The 22,869-nt window shown below is 44.0% G+C and overlaps 1 protein-coding gene across 8 annotated transcripts in view; it reads right to left on the minus strand.

Moving 5' to 3' along the window:
* Positions 1-22,869, minus strand: part of JPH1 (junctophilin 1) — a 91,572-nt gene that overhangs the window by 45,058 nt on the left and 23,645 nt on the right. The window contains exon 3 of one of the 8 annotated variants that reach the window (XM_055546293.1): positions 1-22,856. This exon is cut by the window's left edge and continues 25,741 nt beyond it. The exons of 5 other annotated variants lie outside the window; for them this stretch is intronic. In XM_055546293.1, the coding sequence (XP_055402268.1) occupies positions 22,589-22,856 (268 nt within the window). In that variant the 3' untranslated portion in view covers positions 1-22,588. The remainder of the gene's footprint in view (positions 22,857-22,869) is intronic. 2 more of the 8 variants (XM_055546295.1, XR_008702220.1) reach the window with 2 other exon arrangements.

Consider the following 22,869-nt stretch of genomic DNA (forward strand, 5'->3'; position numbering starts at 1 on the left):
TCACAAAGTCTGTCCCTTCTGTGCTCCTGACATGGTGGGCTGGAGCTTTGTTTTTTCATCTATAAAACAAAGGAGTTAGAATGAGAATTCTGATTTATTCTTATATCAAAATTTGGCATACTTTCCCCCAGCCATATGAAATCAGACAAATGTGCCTATGTTCTGGCTTGCAAGGACCTCTCTCCATCTCCTCAGCTTTTCCCTGCCTCCTACTGACAGCCCTTCCATAAAACCTGAGAACTCCCAGGTCTGAAACTATAAGCTGAAGACCCCTGGGAAAGTAGAGAGTTCTAAAGTTCCCTTCTACCTGAATATTCAGTAACTGTGGAAGCTATACTTTTGTTTCTAGAGAAATTCCCTTATTATATATAAGTAAAATCTAGGCCTCTCTTTATTGCTTTTTAATTTTTCTTAATAGTGATAACAGTCTTGCTACTAAACCTGCTGCTAAATTTTCTTTGGTAAAGAAAGTTAGAGGTATCAGATTTAAGTAAGACAGGTGAGTATACCTTCTAACTAAAACTTCCCTATAACTTGAACATAAATAAAGCACCTTACGTAATGGCCTGTACACAGCAGTCAAATCATCTGTGCACAGTGACAAATGAAGTTCTATGTCTTTTACAATCACACAGATCAAAAAGCCTAACAACAGAGGTTTATAAACATGATCATAAAGCCCAATCATCCTCCAGGATTGATGACTGATTATTTTTGTAAGTGAATCTCTAACGCTAGACACAGTCTTCAAACATTCTGTAATCTAATTAATCTGGAATTATTAATCATGAGATCAACATATGTCACAAAATCTGGAAACTAAGAAAGAGCTCAGAGATCATCCAGTTCTAACCAAATGATCTGTGCCAATCAGAAAGCTTAGGCCTAGAGGAGTTAAGGTGACAAGACACTCACATGCGTGCACACACATGCACACATACACACACCCCCCGAGATGTATACATTATATGATCCCAGCCTTCCCAGCACCAGCACCCGTGGGGACAGCATGGCAGGGGCCATGAGAAAAAGAGCTACACAGGATGCAAAATACTAACATTCCTAAGTAGTTGGGGAAAAAAATATCACTCCACCGGCCATTAGGTGGAGAAATTTGGGGGCCATGCCATTCTCCTAAGACTAAGAATGCATTGTGTGCTGGAGTGGCTATTTGAAATCTGATTGCCAAGAACTGGGCTATTCTTCAGTAGAATATTAGATGTTGCCTAAGTATTCATTTTTAGTTAATTATACTCCTACTGCATTCATCTTCCTTGCATGCATACATGCTGTTGCTTCAGAATCATGTCTGGTTCTTTGTGACCCACTATAGGCCCTCAGGCTCCTCTGTCCATGGGATTCTCCAGGCAAGAATACTGCAGTGGATTGCCATGCCCTCCTCCAGGGGATCTTCCCAACCCAGGGATCGAACCCTCATGTCTTATGTCTCCTGCATTGGCAGGTGGGTTCTTTACCACTAACACCACCTGGGAAACCCATTCACTTTTATTAATGATGAAATGGATGGGAGGAAGGGAGGAATGACAGCAACTGCCCAGAGAAAGGTAGATGGACAGGGAACGCGAGGAGGAAAGGGAAGAATGGTGCTGGTGCCCTGGCTACTGTGGGTTCAATACAGCAGAGGCTGACGAAGCAGGGAATATTCCAGAGCTACGCTTAGCACTGACAAACTATCCTAAGTGCCCAAGAGACATGTGAAAATTAAAATTTTAATATTTATAGATTACTATAATGTATGCATTGATGCACACACACACACACACAAATGATAATAAATGTACACTGCTATCCTGAAACTACCAAACATCCATATTCTAGGAACTCTGTGAAACACTTTATGAACAAAATTACTAGACTCTCCCTACAACCCTTCAAGGTTATTATTCTATTATGTATAAGGAGTCATGCTCTGAAAGGTGGTGGTCTGTCCAAGTAGACAGAACACAGCAGAATCAGAACTGGGTAAGTTTCATGAAAGAGCCTGTATTCTTTCTTCCACATCATGAAGGAAAATGTGTGTGTGTGGAATCTGCCAACTTGTGATAACTATTTATTTATTATACTGGTTTTTGTATTTAAGTCACACATAACCCTGATAGAATGAACTTTCACTAAGTTGACCATTCAGATAAAAAGACTGTCAGCAATTCTCCAACCTATGAACAAAAACCAGGGAATTAAACGGCACCTCCAACCCAATTCTGCTGCCACTGTCCTCCCAAGATCAGAACGTGACCAGCGGTCACTTGGGCATGTCAGGCTTGCCTTAATATAGTAGGAACAAAACCCCTTCCGAGCCGCCAGTGAGCCCATCTGGTGAAGAGAGCCGAAAATACTGAGTGGACACATGTGTTTACCCAATTATTTCAGGCAAACAGACCCAATCCAAGGGCCCAACACATTGAAATAGCCCCATTCTTCTCTGGAAGCAAGTGTTTGTGGACAAGTTTCTCACTTAAGTTTGATAAGAACATTCTGTTTTCATGAGACTTTATCAAAGCTGTTCACTGTTCTCTTGATCACCAGAATCCAAGTGCTCAGGCCCTGCTCCCCACGCCAGATCGGCTCCTGTCTATCCTGTGTGGCCAGTGGGATCGACCCCAAGGCTGACTTCACCCAGTCCACAATTATCCCCTCACATTCCTCCTTCGATGATCTTATGTTGTGTGATAAATCTCCTTAAATACAGCTGGACTCCCCCTCCTACACCCTGTCCTTTTCTCATAAGCCCTGGTGCTGCCCACTGCCAGCCTCCGCCCTCCCAGGGGTGCCCTGCAACTGCCATCCTTGATCCCAGGATGGGCTGGAAGACAGGGAGAGGTGACACAGAAATGACCACGCTGGCTCTCAGAAACCCTCAGAAACACACCTGGCTTGCTGTCTAACCCAGGTGGAGGTGAGGACACTTTCCTGATATTTCGGAGTTCCCACTTAACAGAACGCCCAAGACACGTCAAGTGTTACACAAATTCCATCTGTTAGCCCATTTAATCCTTCTGATGTTCCTCTGGGAGGGCCCCATAATTACTCCTATTTTTACTGATGATGAAAACAAGGCTGAGAGAGGTTAAATAACTTGCCCAAGGTGGAGTCAAGACTGCCTGACTCTAAAGCACGTGTTCTTCCCACCTGGCAGGACCTTCAATTACAGAGTGTGAGTAAGTTGTCTCTCTGGCCCATCTACCACCTTCCTTCAAGTTTTGCCTGCCAAAGTCCCAAACTATGATCAAGGAAAACATGTGAATATCTTATTCTCAAATAGAAAACCCAGTGGCTATCTGCCCAATGCAGAACGCATTCCAATCAGAAAGTTTTGATTTCATCTGGGTCTTTATTACGATAGAGATGTCAAAAATACTCATGCTGTGCCAGTGCTCTTAACTGTAGAGAAACATTTTAAATGAAGAACTTTAGAAGGGATATGTCTGAATTTAAACAGGTACCACAAGATTTTACGAAAGGGATTTTACTGAACTGCATCTTGGCTTTTTAAAAGCTAGTTCGATGATAACACTGCTGTGATATGGGGTGTTTGAGGCAAGCTCAATGTCCATCACTAAGTAAGTCAACTGGTGAGTACACTGGGGTGCAGGCAGAGACTGGTATACCATGAAAGCCAGTGTTAGTTGCTCAGTCATGTCCGACTGTTTGTGACCCCACGGACTGTAGCTGCCAGGCTCCTCTGTCCCTGGGACTCTTCAGGCAAGAATACTGAGTGCGTTGCCATGCCCACATCCAGGGGATCTTCTCAACCAAGGGATTGGGCCTGGGTCTCCTGCATTGCAGGTAAACTCTTTACTCTCTGAGCCATCAGGGAAGCCCTGGAATACCATGCAACCCTGAAAACCAATAGCCCAGGGGTACATATGGCCAGTGGATAAATCTTAACACAGTATTCTCAAGGGGCAAAAATATAAACAAAACTAAACGAGTTATATAGGAATGTTACTAATCTATTAAACATAACTACAAATAAAATCCACCACCACCTACTTGGGCTTCCCTGGTGGCTCAGTTGGTAAAGAGTCCGCCTGCAGTGCAGGAGACCCGGGTTTGATCCCTGAGTTGGGAAGATACCCTGGAGAAGGAAATGGCAACCCACTCTAGTATTCTTGCCTGGGAAATGCCATGGACAGAGGAGCCTGGTGGACTACAGTCCATGGGTTACAAAGAGTCGGACACGACCAAGTGACTAAACCACCACAACAAACTGTGACTTGGTGCCATTCATATAAACTAAAAAAAAAAAAAATTGAAGACGACACTTTTCCCATTATACAGAATCAAGAGCATGTGATGAAAACATCTATTACTGAGAATTTCTGGAGGGGAAGGGATGGGCCTGGGTAAACAGACAAAGGGGAAGAGGGGAGAGAAGGGGGGCCCTACATTCAGAAAGTCAGGACCTGAGAAGCGTGATTCCTTCAACCCTCTACACTAAGGGGTTCAGCAAAGAAGAGAGGAGGAGAGGGAGGGATGGGCGGAGGGGAAGGGGCGGGGCAGGAGGGACGACACAGAAGGACAGTCAGAGGGCGCGGACCCCAGCTCACAGCTTTGCCTCCACTCCATCACTGTAGTCGTGAAGTTCTATTTCCTGTGGTGTAATACCCCGTCAGTAGTTTGGGGAACCTCCAATGTGCTCACGTGTACAGAGTCACCCCTCAACTCTGTACAAGCAAGCCTGGATTAGACCCGGTTTGCAGGCTTGAATACTAACAGGAACTGAAAATGGCATTTGCTGGCATTAGAATTGGACCCTTGGACTGATTCCTATAAAAAATGCTCTGTTTTCTTTTCATAAATACACAGACTGGTAGAGTATAAACATTGCAGAACAGAGAGACCAAAGAAATGAAAAGAAAGGTGAGCCCAAGATCAGATGTGATCGAAAAGTCCCTCCTTTCCCCTCCCTCTGCACCCACTGACTCCAAGGGTGGCCGTGATGGTACCTCTCCTTTCCTGGAACCCCAGCCTTGAAGAGCCTGCCAGCCTCTCAACCTCAGGCTGGGTGGGGAGGCACTGGGGTGGTGGGGAAAAAGCTGCAGGGAGCCAGGGGTGGTGAATGAACTCCTAAACAAACTCTCCACTGACACATCACTAAAAATAAGTATGCTTACATGCATAACACATTTTTGGAACAGTACCCTGAACTCTCTCTTTTCTCCTCTCCAGGGACTTAACATCTCATACTCAAGCTTTATAGGAAATCAAATGCAGGTACAACAACACTGGGCATGGCAGGTAGGAGCTTCTGATGTCTGGGATCGATGCTCATCTGCCAAGAAGCTAAGGAATTGCAGAGCATGGCCGGGCACCATGTATCAGCTGCTAGCCCGTATCCCGGTCAGACGCTGATAAGGCTCGCTGGGGCATTGCCTTATTTAGTCCGACTTCTGGGCCCAAACACCGGTGCACGGTGACAACCGCGCATGCTATTCCCAGTGCTCCTCCTCTCGGCCATTGGTGCTGACACACCAATTACAAAAAGTGTCGCCATTATTTAAACAGCCCCTTGCCTTTTCGGGCAGCAACTTTCTACCCAGAACAATGGTAACGATATCACCGAGAAACCTGAACCTCTTCACTGGGCCAAGAATTCCCACAAGGAACACCTACAATTAAAACTCTAATTCTTAAGGCCTTCCACCACCCTCGATCCCAACACTGAACCAATTATACATGAACACTCTTATTGGCTAAACTGCTTATTTGTTGTAGCAAGGCATATTATGATTCTACTTGGCTAAACAGCCTTTTCCCCCATAAACTAGTACTATTACTATTTCTAACTAGATAATTTTTTTTTTTAAAGCAGCTTAAGTGTAGAGTCTCATACTTAGAAGTCAATAATTTGATCTGGACCTTACTGTGCTTGGGCTTCCCTGATGGCTGAGTTGGTAAAGAATCTGTCTACAGTGCGGGAGACCTGGCTTCGATCCCTGGGTTAGCTACCCACTCCAGTATTCTGGCCTGGAGAATTCCATGGACTGTATAGTCCATTGGGTCGCAGAGAGTCGCACATGAGTGAGCAACTTTCACTTCACTTCACTTACTGTACTCTTAATTGTACCAATAAATATGAATCTTGTTTCAGTAGCTCAGGTGTGTCCAACTCTTTGCGACCCCATGGACTGCAGCATGCCAGGCTTCCCTGTTCATCAGCAACACTTGTTTATCTATATACAAACATGTGTATGTGCATAAACCACTGCATGTGTTTAAACTGCTTTCTGCAAGAAATCTAGCACACGAGCAGTTTTAATTGTTTAGATGATGAGGAAGCTCTTTCTGTACTGAGAAGGAGATTCCAATACATACTGTTAATTAAAAAAAACACAGGGTAGGGAATAGTGGGGGTTCCAGTTATAATCCTGTATCAGCTATTCCAAGACCTAAACACCTCTAAAAATCATAATTTTGTAAGCTTAGTGTTGAAACATATCTGACAGTAACACCTGAATGCAACTGACATGAGGCTATTTATGGTTCTTATTTATCCCACTTTGGTGTGAATATTCAGTTTCCCTGGAGAATTAATTTCTTTTATCGCTTAGTGCTGCACAGATCCCCTGGGGGTGTTATGTCATTTATACTCTATGGACCATATTGCTTTTCTAAAATCCAGTAAATTTTGAATTCTACAACCCATCTGCACCCAAAAGGTTTTAGAAAGCAGTTATGGACTTGTGGTATGTAACCATCTGTGTCAAAGGGAATAAAATGTATATCTGTGTGTATAAATTATCAGGAAAAGCTTATGAAGTACTAATAACACTGGTTATCTTCAGGGAGGAGAAGTGGTTAGTGGGAGTCAAGTGTGTGAGGGAGTTTATCACTCAGTCTGTTCCATTTGTAACTTGAAACATTTGAACCGTGAACATGTATCACATATTCAAAAAATAAAGAAAATTAAAAAACATTTTACTGCTGCTGCCGCTAAGTCGCTTCAGTCGTGTCCGACTCTCTGTAACCCCGATAGACGGCAGCCCACCAGGCTCCACCGTCCCTGGGATTCTCCAAGCAAGAACACTGGAGTGGGTTGCCATTTCCTTCTCCAGTGCATGAAAGTGAAAAGTGAAAGTGAAGTCGCTCAGTCATGTCCGACTCTTAGCAACCCCATGGACTGCAGCCCACCAGGCTCCTCTGTCCATGGGATTTTCCAGGCAAGAGTACTGGAGTGGGGTGCCATTGCCTTCTCCGAAAAAACATTTTAAATCACCCATTATATACATACTACAAGAACCTGATCTATTTAAAATACATCCTATTAACAAGTCTGGTCGGCAATGTTTCACACCCACTGTCAGTGGGTCCCTTCGACCAAACTTCCTTAGTCACTGTGAACTCTGGTTTCTTTTTACTCTCGTCCTGAACATACTTCCCACTCTTCCTCAAAATACTGTTTGCAGTTTGTTTCTTAAATGAAGCCTTTGTCTCCCTAACCCAGCTGTGGTTACTTTGCTTATGTCTGTACATCTCTAAAATTCATGTAGCTGGCCAGATATGTTCGCTTATTTGTCCTTTTTTTTTCCCTCCTATTGTACTGGAATCTCATGAAAGTAAAGATAAAATATGTTGCTTTAAAAACTTTACTTGGCAGTTTTTCTTAAATGAATCGTTAATTATACTGTGTGTATATATAGGGTCTTCCTAATGAACCTTCGAGGGCCTGCCCAAATACTGATAAATATTAGCTAAACGGAATTAAGCCTAGAAAACAAAAATTACTCCACAAGAAAGCTTTATAACGAAAATAAAATGGAAAACACAATCAAGGCCGGTTTCCGAAGGCTCAAATACCACCTGTAATGACAATTAGAGGTAGAGCTCTGGGATGACAGAGAACTACTCTGAATTTACAGTTTCCAAGAGCAGACACATGCCCGGATGGTAAAGAAAACCCAGTTACATTTTGGTGCTCTTGCATGCAGAAGCAGTGACTTAATAATAAATGCTCTGAGTTGGGACTTCCCTGGTGGTCCAGTGGCTAAGACTCCCTGCTCCCAATGCCAGGGGCCTGGGTTCAACCCCTGGTCAGGGACCTAGATCCCACATGCCACAACTAAGAGTTTGAATACTGCAATGAAGACTTGACACAGCCAAGTAAATAAAAATATTTTTTAAAAAAGCTCTCAGTTAAAGAAACAAGTTATCTACTGATCATAGTAAGTCCTGAGGACCTAAGCTAAGAGTCAAAATCTTCAAAAACCATAGGCTACTAAATATAGAAATAACCCCAATCCTTATCTTAGAATCCCTGAAATCACTTCAAAATGATTTCTGAAAAGGTCACTAAACTGCATTCTTACACATACTCATTTTACCAATTAGTCCAGTTTCTTTTTTTTTTAAGATGGAAAGCCGAGATTTTTGAAGAAGAGTAAATTCCATCCAGTGAAGCAAAATTTTCCCTTATGCATTTCATCCAAGTCCATTGTTTTGCATTGGTAACAAACTGTTGCATTTGAAACCATTAAAAAAAAACATCTTGAATAAAAACTATATATTCTCTCCTTTTTATCCTTGGAAATTAATCCTACTATAGAAATTCACTTTCTCTTTTCAGGACAATTTTTTAAAATTTATTTATTTTTAATGGGAGGATAATTGCTTCACAATACTGTGTTGGTTTCTGCCATACAGCAACATGAATCAGCCACAGGCATATATATGTGCCCTCCCTTTTTAACACAGTTTTCTTTTTTTGGCTGAGCTGTGCAGCTTGTAGGATCTTAGTTCCCTGACCAGGGACGGAACCCAGGCCCATGGCAGTGAAAGTGCTAAGTCCTGACCACTGGAGTGTCAGGGAAGTCCCAAGAAATTTACTTTTAAGCCATGTTTATGTAGTCACAAAATAAAGACAGAATGGCTAAATAGTTTTCAATACAAATATGTACTTGTTGTAACTGACAACCACTGAATTTTTTTAAGCCAGAAAAACCTTGGTAAGAATTCTAAGTCACCATTCTCACCTTACAGATGAAAAAAAAACAAGTCCAGAGAAATCAGTTTATTGGATGTGTTCGATCTGCTATGCACCGTCAGGTGTGCAATTATTAAGAACTAAAAAAGACACAAGTACACACCTATGGGCTTTCCAGGTGGTGCTAGTGGTAAAGAATCCACCTGCCAAAGGAGGAGACGTAAGAGACATGTGTTTGATTCCTGAATCCCATGGACTGAGGAGCCTGGCAGGCCACAGCCCATGGGGTCACAGAAGAGACGACTGAGTGAGCATGCACACACACATACTTAGAGCCTATTAAGTACTGAAACAAGAGGTCTGCACCTAATGTCAAGGGTGGAGAGAGGAAGACTGAGAGAGCTAGAAAAGGCAGCCGGGAAGCGGGGAGACGGAGAGAGACAAGGGCTTTGGCAGGCACAGGTTTCGCTGTTGTCCCCACCCCTGAGCCTCCTGTCACCCTCCTAGGCAGGATTTCAGCTGCACCCGCATTAGCTCCTGTAACCAGCTGTTTACTTGTCTGTCTCACCCAAAGGGCCAGGGCTGCCTCTGAAAACCCCTTTTGTGGCCATGTGTAAGGCTGGCGTGGAGTAGGCTCTTGGTCAGCATCCATCAACTGGACTGGATGGACACACATGACTTTATGGTAAAAACAGGCCAATCTAGAAGGATGGTGGATGCTGTCTCTGAGAGGAAAAGTAGGAGAAATGGGAATCAGGAGAAGGCAGATGTGAGCAGAAGGCAAGAAAAAGCAAGAGGCAGAAGGCAAGAGATAATTAAGGAACACACACGTGTTCAAGGAAATGCTTTATGAAGATGAAACAAAAAGAAAGTTAAGTTTGTGGACAATTCTCAACAGAAGTGAATGGGCATGTTATTCTTAACCCACCCTAAATAAACAGGTCAGGAAACGAGACACTCCTTAGTTATTCGAATAATCTTTTGTTCCTACATTTCCGGCAACGCCTAGTAAATATTATAACTGTGTAGAGCTGACTTGGCCTTAAAAAATGACTTTCAAACCAGGCACTTCTTTTGTGCATGGAGTGGGAATGCTCCCTATGAGTCTGTTGTGTGGCAAACACGGAGTTGTTCAGCAAAGGGAGTGGATGAGATACCGGAAAGGAGGCTGCTGTGTAAATTATGAAAGACACCCACCAACCAACCCAAAGAAATCCATCTACTCTAAAACCACAGAACTATTAAACCAAGCGACCTTCAAGAAGGAGGAAATAGATTTTCTATAGAAATCTTATTTGAGAAGATGCTGCATTTGTTTAGTTAGATCTGATAGTCATTTCTTTCTGGGATTGAAAGGACAAAAAGGATCACCAGGGCCTCACATAACCTCAGTCACGGCCATAGGCATCTGTATCCATCACAGGCATGCCACCACCCACAGCATGGTCCTCTTCAGAGAAAGATATAACACCCATCTGCTTAGCAAGAACAGTAAGATGGTGTAGCAGATTTATAATGGTAACCAGAGCTTTGAGTTTTAAAGGTGATACCTCCAAAAGTACTTCATTGAAAGGTGCACAAGAGGGACTTTCCTGGTGGTCCAGTGGTTGAGAATCCACCTAGCGATGCAGGGGACAAGGGTTCAGGCCCTGGTTGGGGAAGATCCCGCATGCCACAGGACCACTAAGCCACAACTACTGAGGCCGCACACTCTAGAGCCCATGCTCCACAACAAGAGAAGCCCGAATGACACAGCCAAGACCCAGTACAGCGCCGCTGCTCCAAAAACAGTGCAAAACAATGCCCAGCCTTCAGCGGCATTCCAGGAAGCAGGTACGTTATAAGATGCTCCCCGCTGCTCTGCTGGTGCTCTCACACCTGCTTCCGTGCCCTTTTCTCACACACTTTGCTCTGCTTAGAACGCATCCCCCCATTTCTGCTGCCCAAATTGTTCAAGTGGTTCAAGAACCAATTCTAACCCTCTCCCCGTAAAGCCTTTCCTGACGCTCCCCAAAGGATAATTCACTTTGCTCTTTAAAACGTTACGTAGAACTGGAAAGATTCAGAAAAACAACTGCTTCTATCCAGGCACAGACTCCCCACCTTGGATCACGGTGACCTGTCACATTCTACCACGGGAGTGGAAGCAGCTGGAGATGCGGGGCTATCCCGGGCTTCCTTGTGAACTCCTGGCAGTACACGCTCATGGAAGCACTGTGTTCACTGTGATAAATGTGTGGGGGGCAGGCGGGGGCAAGCTGGATCTTCCATGAGTTTTCACAGTACACATGACACAAGGGTCTGTACTGACTTCTCCCAATTTTTTATTTTTCTGATGTCATTTTCCAAATGACAAATGTACCCAACTTTATATGGATAGGAGAGACTGGTTTCAGTTGTCCCTCTAAAGCCTAAGCAGAAACACTCAGAGGAGGCTATAATGAAGAGGTTTTAATAACAGATGCTGCACACTTGTTTTTCTTTGATTAAACAGAGAAGTAGTATACAAAGAATTTTTCTAACTTTAATATTATTTTCTCTACTTTCGAGTCTGGCTGCTTTCTCCTAAAGCAATATGAGGCCGGAATGCAGAGATGCAAGGCAAGTAGGTGGGCAACTGTGCTGGAAAGAGAAGTTCAATCAAATCCTGTTTAGCAAGGCGAGACCGGGACAAAGACACAGGTGTTCTGCTCAAAGCTGTTTCAACTTCCCCGGCAGACAAAACACAAAGGAGAGTCAGGCTGGTCTCAAAACAGAAAACCTGCATGACAAAAAACCTGTCTTTGTGGCTTCACAAAGTGGCTTCACCCCGTCCATACACACCCTGGGGTGGCGGCCTTCAGGCACCTCACCCAGAGGCCTGGTCAAGTCCACCACAGGCTGGGGGCTTTCTTCACATCTGTATGTGATGAATTAGGAGAAAATCTTTCGTCTTCTTCCAGAACTGGGTGAACCTCTTTCTCAGAGACCTATGACTGCAATACCTTTCCACTAACCCCAATAACTGATGAACTTCACATGAAAACCTTGGATACTGCCTTACGCATGCTAAGTTGCTTCAGTTGTGTCTGCCTCTTTGCGACCCTCTGGACTGCAGCCTGCCAGGCTCCTCTGTCCATGGGATTCTCCAGGCAAGAATACTGGAGATGGTTGCCATGCCCTCCTCCAGGGGATCATCCTGACCCAGGGATCGAACCTGCATCTCCTGCACTGCAGGCAGATTCTTTACCAGTGAGCCACCAGGGAAGCCTGGCTAGTGTCTCAAAAGGCATCATATCCTCAGATATGCCCAACAAGGCAGCAAGAGAACAATTTTACCGAAAACCTTGCCATGTGCCCTGTGGTAAGAATAAAAGCGCATACCTGCTTAGACTTGCTGGCACCAGACACCCTTCCAAACACCACATTCCAACACATGAGAGTCCTCTCTCCAGTCCTGTGAGGAGGTACTATTAATTATCACACCCAGTCCACAGATGAGAAAACTGAGGCTAGGAGAGGTAAAGTTGTTTGCCTGAGACCACTCAGCTGAAAAGTGATAGCCAAGACTTTTTGTTGCTCCTACTATATAGGGTGCTGTACGACTATGCCATGTTACAGAAAGACCGCAGAAGAATTCTCTGGGTGAAAATCAGGCTGTCATGTTAAAAGATTCATGTGAATTGCTTCCCTCTTTCCTCCCTTCTGAAGTTCTTCACAAGGCAACCAGCTCATCTTCACCTCTTGCTTCATCTTCCAGCAATGATGCCTGAATTACAGTTGCCATGTGAATCTTAGGCCCAGACTGACCTAAAGGAGGCAATGGCATTTTCACAGAGCTTGAACTGCAGTTCAGAGCCAGGCATACAACACAGCCCTTGCCTGAGATAATGCTGTCAGAAACAGGACAAAAGGGACCCAACTGTTGGAAGATACTGGTGGGGAGGGAGCAGCAGACACTCATTCCCCATCACCCCACAAGTGACTGGCAGTCCCTGGAGAAACAGGGACTCTACAGAAGGCTGGTCCCCACTGCAGGCAGGGGTTGCACTTAACCTCTGTGCTCTCGCATACCTGGTTTCCCAGGCCTGTCTGGTCTATCCTGGGGGAGCCATGGAGGCAGCAACCTGCCAATCTTTTTTTTTTTTTTGCCACACTGAGTGGCATGTGGGATCTTAGTTCCCCAACCAGGGATCAAACTCGCGCCCCCTACATGGGAGGGCAGGCTCTTAACCACTGGGGAAGACATGAAACCTGCAAATTTGAGAAAACTCCTCTGACCACGGGAGAAGGCTGAGTCACTGGAACCGACAGCAACAAAGCAGGTGGAGCCAAGTGGCTGGGAGGGAAATCCAGCAATGGGCTCCAGAGTCTCACTGGAAGCTGACTTGTCACCACCAGAGAGGAAGGCTCCAGCCCTGGCTCTCTCTGTGCCTCTCTCAGGCTGACCACAGACACCTACCTGACAGCTTCAGTTCCACCGGAAGCAGCTGAAGGCCATCCAGGTGGATGGGAGAGGAGCCGAGATGAAGTCGACCACAGGGAATGAAACGGGGCCAAGAGCAGCCTGGACGGACGCCCTGATTGCCATACCACTGAGCCACAGGGAGCCAAAGCGGGCAGCCAACGGAGACTCTTCAGCAATCTCTCCTTCCCAAGAATCCCTCATTTTTCGTGGAAAACTCTGCTATCGGGGGATGCTCCCACACTCTGCTGCCACCTCCACAGAGTTCTTATTTCATTTCCGGCTGCATGGCTAGTTGCCAACGTGTCCACCTTTGTCCCTTGGTGATGAATGTCTGGGAGGATGGGGCCCTGTCAGTCTCATTTGGATCTCTCCCAGGGCACCAAATCTCCCTTGCTCTACAGACACCGTGTATTCGACAGATAGTCAAAATGAAAACAGAACTGACACTAACATGAAACCGTTATCATCCACTTTCCATTTAAACTGATGATCCTCGTTCAACCCTGGAGACAATCTTGGGAGAAGCCATCACACCCCCATGTGCAGCTGGAGGGGCGTGAGGCCTGGAAAGGTCCAGTGGCTTGCCCACGACACACCATTGGCAGCGCCAGGACATGAACCTGGACTGCAGGTGCAGTGTCTGTTCTCAAACACTAATACCCTGAAAGTGAACGCGTTACTCGCTCAGTCATGTCTGACTCTATGCGACCCCAAAGACTGCAGCCTGCCACGCTCCTCTGTCCATGGGATTCTCTAGGCAAGAATACTGGAGTGGGTTGCCATGCCCTCCTCCAGGGGATCTTCCCGACTCAGGGATCCAACCCAGGTTTCCCTCACTGCAGGTGGACTCTTTACTGTCTGAGCCACCAGGGAGGCCCACTAATAGCTCGGACTGCCTCTCTGTGCCCTGGAACCAGGCGGACATAAATGACAATAACATTTGAGCCGAGGAAACAAGAGAGACCGCTCCATCCGCCAGTCTTCACCCTGACCTTTGCCCTGTGGTTTCCTCGGCTCGAAAAGCCCGTCATCGCCTTTCTGTTCCTGGAAAGGCCAACATGTCCTCTCCAATTTGCCCCTTGGTTCCCTGGGCTGTTAAGGACCCTCTGTTGGGCTCTTACACATTCTGTCCTTTGCTATATCACACCGAGTAATATCTGCTGGTTTTCTTTTCAACCTCCTGCCCTAGCACATGAGGTTTCTGAGAGCAAAGGCTGCCTTTTCACAAAATTTCACGTGTAAGATTTCAACATCTGTTGGCTGTATTCGTTTTTCTAGCTGAGGCCTAGGAAAGCAGGGTCATGAACCATAAAGACCTTTTAGTAAATGAATGATCAAACAATTTTTATACAGTTATCTTAGTATAGAGATTTTAAAAATACATGTATATAGTATTGTGGAGAAGGTAATGGCAATTCACTCTAGTATTCTTGTCTGCAAAATCCCATGCACAGAGGAGCCTGGCAGGCTACAGTCCATTGGGGTTACAAAGAGCTGGACATGACTGGCTGCTGCTGCTGCTGCTAAGTCGCTTCAGTCGTGTCTGACTCTGTGCGACCCCATAGACGGCAGCCCACCAGGCTTCCCCATCCCTGGGATTCTCCAGGCAAGAACACTGGAGTGGGTTGCCATTTCCTTCTCCAATGCATGAAAGTGAAAAGTGAAAGTGAAGTCGCTCAGTCGTGTCCGACTCTAGTGACCCCATGGACTGCAGCCCACCAGGCTCCTCCGTCCATGGGATTTTCCAGGCAAGAGTACTGGAGTGGGGTGCATGACTGAGCACTCACACACAATAGAGGAACTGTCAGAAACCTGATTGGATTTTAGCCTTGTATTGAGGATTCTAAGTCTCTAAGGAAGAATACCAACCTAAAGATGGAAGAGCAATCAAAACCAAGTATTTAGAGTGCTGACGTCTTGACACCTGTGCCAGGTTCCATACAAGATTTAAACACTGTATTGTTTTTATTAGCTAGATAGTATATATTGTGCTAAGTCGCTTCAGTTGTGTCTGACTCTGTACGACCCCATGGACTGTCACCCACCAGGCTTCCTTGTCCATGGGATTCTCCAGGCAAGAATACTGGAGTGGGATGCCATCTCCTCCTCTGGGGAAATATTCCCGACCCAGGGATCAAACCCATGTCTCCTGTGTCTCCTGCACTGCAGGCTGATTCTTTACCGGCTGAGCCATGGGGGAAGCCCATTGTATATATTAATAAGCATCAAATAGTCCTCTAAAGTCTAAAAGGGACCTGCTCATGAAGATCATTTTCTTTCCACGTGTGTAGGATAAGTAAACATTTCATTCCAGGTACAACCCTCAGAGTTCTTACTGAAAATGGTTCTAGCTTGCTTTAGATTTGTGCTTAACTATGAGGAAAAGTAAGACTTTTACAGCTCATTGGTTCAGTGTTTATTGATTCAGACTTCTAAAGATTATTTAGAATTTAAATGAGAAGAATTCACACTAATCAGAGATGCAACATATGGGAGAAAGGAGGAACAGAAAAATTGGGAGGAAAAAAATACTGAAAATGTCATGAGAAAATCTAGTTTTGCACAGACTACCTTAAATTCCTAAAGGTCCTTATACCTATTTAGTGCAGAAACTGTAAACATCTCAATTTGCCTAAAAATTTCATTTTTTTTCCTACAAAGATATCCCTCCTTAATTCCTATGACTTGAAAAGCTTAAACTTTCACATCTCTGGCTAATTCAGAGTCCTCATAGAGACAAAAATTATAAAGCGTGATTCAATGTAACCCGTAATGTTGAAAGAATAAATTATCTTTGAAGACTTTATGATATAAACAACTTTATATTTTGATTCACTTAAGAAATGATCATAGTTTAATTAAGAATATTTTTTCTTTTCATATCATCCTGTTTTATGAGCATTAAGAAAAACCGCTGACACACTAGAAGCAGTAACCAGTTTCTTCTCAACGGAAAAACCAGACTGCTCCACAGTGACCCTTGCACCTCAGTAAGCACCTCCGCACCTGCCTGCTTTCTAGCAGGAGCTGTGATTTCTCAGCTGGTGGGTCAGATTCGGCTGAAGAGAAGGCCCTTTCAAGCAGGGACTTGCTAAGGCTATGCAGGAAGCTTGGACTGGACCCCTGGACACCTCAGCTCTTGAAGACCAGGTGGATTTTCTATTACAAGTTAAGAGAGGCGATCAAACAAAACAAATCCACAATGAGTTAAGAGTGGGGGCCAGAGAAAGAAAAGATGTAGCTGTTATCACCGTGTGCTGTGCACATGCTTAGCTGTTTGCAACTCTTCTGCAACCCCATGGACTGAACACTGGAGTGGGCTGCCATTTCTTCCTCCAGGGGGTCTTCCTGACCCAGGGATTGAACCCATGTCTCTTTTGTTACCTGAACTGGCAGGCATATTCTTTACCACTAGAGACACCTGCGAAGCCTGAGATGGTATCACGGAACAGGATTAACACAAAATGAGCCTCTAGCACTCTCTCGGTTAGGATCCTCAGCTGAACTCGAGTGCTCCGCTCGGGATTCCTCACTCACTCTCTGTTCTCTGTCCTCCCTACTGCACACGGGGAACATGCCTACTGATGTCCTCCTACAGGGAAACCCTGGACGATAAGGCTGGGGCCTGAAATTATACACTGCAGAGTTTCCACATTTTTAATTATTAAGACATGTATCTTCATGTAGGTCATGTGCTTCTTTTCCTTATTTTGTATACTTATTTTTTGTAACGCAGGTCACATTTTAAACTCAAAATGGATTAAAGATCTAAACGTAAGACCAGAAACTATAAAACTCCTAGAGGAGAACATAGGCAAAACACTCTCCGACATACATCACAGCAGGATCCTCTATGACCCACCTCCCAGAATATTGGAAATAAAAGCAAAAATAAACAAATGGGACCTAATTAAACATAAAAGCTTCTGCACAACAAAGGAAACTATAAGCAAGGTGAAAAGACAGCCTTCAGAATGGGAGAAAATAATAGCAAATGAAGCAACTGACAAACAACTAATCTCAAAAATATACAAGCAACTCCTACAGCTCAACTCCAGAAAAATAAATGACCCAATCAAAAAATGGGCCAAAGAACTACATAGACATTTCTCCAAAGAAGACATACAGATGGCTAACAAACACATGAAATGATGCTCAACTTCACTCATTATCAGAGAAATGCAAATCAAAACCACTATGAGGTACCATTTCACGCCAGTCAGAAGAATGGCTGCGATCCAAAAGTCTACCTGTGGCGGATTCATTTTGATATTTGGCAAAATGAATACAATTATGTAGTTTAAAAATAAAATTAAAAAAAACAAAACACAAAAGTCTACAAGTAATAAATGCTGGAGAGGATGTGGAGAAAAGGGAACCCTCTTACACTGTTGGTGGGAATGCAAACTAGTACAGCCACTATGGAGAACAGTGTGGAGATTCCTTAAAAAACTGGAAATAGAACTGCCTTATGATCCAGCAATCCCACTGCTGGGCATACACACTGAGGAAACCAGAACTGAAAGAGATACATGTACCCCAATGTTCATCGCAGCACTGTTTATAATAGCCAGGACATGGAAGCAACCTAGATGTCCATCAGCAGATGAATGGATAAGAAAGCTGTGGTACATATACACAATGGAGTATTACTCAGCCATTAAAAAGAATACATTTGAATCAGTTCTAATGAGGTGGATGAAACTGGAGCCTATTATACAAAGTGAAGTAAGCCAGAAAGAAAAACACCAATACAATATACTAATGCATATATACGGAATTTAGAAAGATGGTAACAATAACCCTGTATATGAGACAACAAAAGAGACACTGATGTATAGAACAGTCTTTTGGACTCTGTGGGAGAGGGAGAGGGTGGGATGATTTGGGAGAATGGCATTGAAATATGTATAATATCATATATGAAACGAGTCGCCAGTCCAGGTTTGATGCATGATACTGGATGCTTGGGGCTGGTGCACTGGGACGACCCAGAGGGATGGTATGGGGAGGGAGGAGGGAGGAGGGTTCAGGATGGGGAACACATGTATACCTGTGGCAGATTCATTTTGATATATGGCAAAACCAATACAATACTGTAAAGTTAAAAAAAAAAAACTTCCAAATATAACCATAAATTTAATCAGGAAAAATACCTGAAACATATATGTTAATTAGTTACTAGTGTGAGAAGGCAATGGCAACCCACTCCAGTACTCTTGCCTGGAAAATCCCATGGACGGAGGAGCCTGGTAGGCTGCAGTCCATGGGGTCGCTAAGAGTCAGACATGACTGAGTGACTTCACTTTCACTTTTCACTTTCATGCACTGGAGCAGGAAATGGCAACCCACTCCAGTGTTCTTGCCTGGAGAATCCCAGGGACGGGGGAGCCTGGTGGGCTGCCGTCTCTGGGGTCACACACAGTCGGACACAACTGAAGCGACTTAGCAGCAGCAGTGTGAGTGCTCAGTCGTGTCCAACTCTTTGCAATCCCACGGACTGTAGCCGACCAGGCTCCTCTGTCCATGGGATTTCCCAGGCAAGAATATTGGCGTGGCCTGCCATTTCCTTTTCCAGGGGATCTATCTGACAGGATTGAATCTGTGTCTCCCGCATTGGCAGGTGGATTCTTTACCACTGAGCCACCTGGGAAGCCTATAATTAGCCACCAGTACATTATTTAAAAGAACTTTTTCTTGAATCCTTGGTTTACTTCACTGGATTTATAAAGGTATAAGCAGAAGAGTGGCAAGAATACACCAAAGAACTGTACAAAAAAGATCTTCATGACCCAGATAATCATGATGGTGTGATTACTCACCTAGAGCCAGACAATAGGGAATATGAAGTCAAGTGGGCCTTAGAAAGCATCACTATGAACAAAGCTAGTGGAGGTGATGGAATTCCAGTTGAGCTATTTCAAATCCTGAAAGATGATGCTATGAAAGTGCTGCACTCAATATGCCAACAAATTTGGAAAACTCAGCAGTGGCCATAGGACTGGAAAAGGTCCGTTTTCATTCCAATCCCAAAGAAAGGCAATGCCAAAGAACGCTCAAACTACCGCATGTTCGCACTCATCTCACACTCTAGTAAAGTAATGCTCAAAATTCTCCAAGCCAGGCTTCAGCAATATGTGAACCGTGAACTTCCAGATGTTCAAGCTGGTTTTAGAAAAGGCAGAGGAACCAGAGATCAAATTGCCAACATCTGCTGGATCATGGGAAAAGGAAGAGAGTTCCAGAAAAACAACTATTTCTGCTTTATTAACTATGCCAAAGCCTTTGACTGTGTGGATCACAATAAACTGTGGAGAATTCTGAAAGAGATGGGAATACCAGACCACCTGACCTGCCTCTTGAGAAACCTATATGCAGGTCAGGAAGCAACAGTTAGAACTGGACATGGAACAACAGACTGGTTCCAAATATGAAAAGGAGTATGTCAAGGCTGTATATTGTCACCCTGCTTATTTAACTTCTATGCAGAGTACATCATGAGAAACGCAGGACTGGAAGAAGCACAAGCTGGAATCAAGACTGCCAGGAGAAATATCAATAACCTCAGATATGCAGATGATACCACCCATACAGCAGAAAGTGAAAAGGAGCTAAAGAGCCTCTTGATGAAAGTGAAAGTGGAGAGTGAAAACGTTGGCTTAAAGCTCAACATTCAGAAAACGAAGATCATGGCATCTGGTTCCATCACTTCATAGGAAGTAGATGGGGAAACAGTGGAAACAGTGTCAGACTTTATTTTTGGGGGGCTCCATAATCACTGCAGATGATGACTGCAGCCAGGAAGTTAAAAGACAGTTACTCCTTGGAAGGAAAGTTATGACCAACCTAGACAGCATATTAAAAAGCAGAGACATTACTTTGCCAACAAAGGTCCGTCTAGTCAAGGCTATGGTTTTTCCAGTGGTCATATATGGATTTGAGAGTTGGACTGTGAAGAAAGCTGAGCACTGAAGAATTGATGCTTTTGAACTGTGGTGTTGGAGAAGACTCTTGAGAGTCCCCTGGACTGCAAGGAGATCCAACCAGTCCCTTCAAAAGGAGATCAGTCCTGGGTGTTCTTTGGAAGGACTGATGCTAAAGCTGAAACTCCAATACTTTGGCCACCTCATGTGAAGAGCTGACTCACTGGAAAAGACCCTGATGCTGGGAGGAACTGGGGGCAGGAGGAGAAGGGGACAACAGAAGATGAGATGGCTGGATGGCATCACTGATTCGATGGACATGAGTTTGAGTGAATTCTGGGAGTTGGTGATGGACAGGGAGGCCTGGCGTGCTGCGATTCATGGGGTTGCAAAGAGTCGGACACGACTGAGTAACTGAACTGAAGCAGATTTATTTTTCTGTTTGAGTATTTCATACTAAATGTAGTTTTCTCAGCTGATAATTATAAATAAATCCATAGACAAAAGTCATGTTTCAAATAGGGAAAAAATGAAAGATGCCTTTTTCTAAGCATCTGGCAAAGAAAATCATGGGTATTAATTTCATTCTGTGGACTTAGTTAAAGACACCAGGCAGCATGTAAAGTTAATGAGTTAATGAGATCTATGACTAGGGTATAGCTAATCATCTAGATATTTTGATGACTAGTCTCTTAATAGAATAAAAATATGAGTGAAGTCAGAGGAAAAATATCATATGAAATATCATATATGGGGAATCTAAGAAGAAATGATACAACTGAATGTATCTACAAAAGATAAAGAGAGTTAGAGACAGAAAAATGAACTTATGGTTGCCAGGGGGAAGGTGTAGTTAGGGACCTTGGGAAGGTCATGTACACAGTGCTGTATTTAAAATGGATAACCAACAAAGACCTATTGTCTAGCACATGGAACGCTGCTCAATGCTACATGCCATCCCTGGATGGGAGAGGGGTTTGGGGGAGAATGGATACATGTCTATGTATGGCTGAGTCACTTCACTGTTCACCTGAAACTACCACAACTTTGTTAACTGGCTATACCCCAGTACAAAATGTTTTTGGTGTTAAAGAAAATAAAAATTAAAATAAAAAACAAAACAGATTTGCTAATTTGATTTCTGACAGTGGAATTATGCAAATAGAGATGTTAGCTATAACGATAACCAAATCTTGTTCACTATCTTATCTTAGTAAAAAATAATTCCTTGCTTCCCAAACACGGGTCACTATTTCCGACACTTCCTAATAAATTTCTCAACCTCCGCTCTATTCATTTTCCTAATGACTTTGTTACAAATGACAACACAAATCTTTGATTCTCACGCTGTCGTTTCCTTGGAAGCTCTTAAATGCACAAGGCTTCAAAGTGCCATTCTTAAGAGAAATCATCTGTTTTGTTCCTCCTTGAATGTCCATAAATTGAAAGCTCCTCCCCAAAGTGTCTCCATCATCGTTTATGTTCTTCTTGTGCTCGCTGCTAACTCTGCTCAGATCCTCAGAGCCTGAACTCCCTTCTACACAACCACTTGTATACATGATGAGTTCTCCTCTATAAATTTCAAGGACCCAGTCCTTTATGCCTGTACTGACTTATTCATGTTCTGATGGTCCCGTCCCAACTTCTGCTGCTTGCAGTCTACACTGTGCATGGCAGCTAAAATCACTCTCCTCACATGTTGTCTTGCTCATGTTACTAACTTCCTCAGAACTCTGAAACACTTTCCACTTGTGTGTTGCATAACACCTGATTAGTGCTTTCAGGCTCCTTTAACAGGCAGCACTCCCTCTTATCTAATTGCTCTCCTTTCTCTCCCACCATGACTCAGCTGTGCTCTACACCACTGCAAAGCAAAACACTTAGATCAAATATGTCATGGGGTAGTGCGAGATACAGAAGGGGCTTGAGTGCATTTTTTGTACAAACATTTTTAAGATTTCTCAAAAGGAAATGAAGCTCTGGAGTCTGAATCTGATAGCAGGGATCTATCCAGCAGTTCCAGCCTCCTACTTTCCTAGTGCTTTTATTTTTTTCTACAAATCGGCAGCGTTAATTTTTGAGGAATTTCAGGGCAACACCATGACTGCCCTCCCCAAATTTACTAACTTTCTGGATCATTGCTTCTCGCGGTAGGATGAGGGCGAAAGTGATGAGTCTGCCCATGAAAGAGCCTTGTTTCAGGTTTTATTGACAATGGAACTCGTTAGGGGACATGAACACAGATCATTAGATGATTAATAAAGCCATGAAAGATCACTCCAGCAAGCCACAGGGCAGAACTGCACACAGATAATGAACACTGGTGATTCTCACTGCCTTTAAGCAGTTCTTTCTCTTCAGGCTGTGAATCATCAGATATGCTTTTCTTTCTCCAACTGGCAAAAATCTCTGTTTGCCTCTGTGACAAATCATGCCTTTGTGTCCCTTTAAAATGTTGCTCAGGGCTTCTCTGTGGTTCAGCGGTGAAGAATCTGCCTGCAGTGGAGGAGATGTGGGTTTGATCCCTGAGTCTGGAAGATCCCTGGAGAAAGGAA

Source organism: Bubalus kerabau, chromosome 14, assembly GCF_029407905.1.
Source record: "Bubalus kerabau isolate K-KA32 ecotype Philippines breed swamp buffalo chromosome 14, PCC_UOA_SB_1v2, whole genome shotgun sequence".
Taxonomy (NCBI): domain Eukaryota; kingdom Metazoa; phylum Chordata; class Mammalia; order Artiodactyla; family Bovidae; genus Bubalus; species Bubalus kerabau.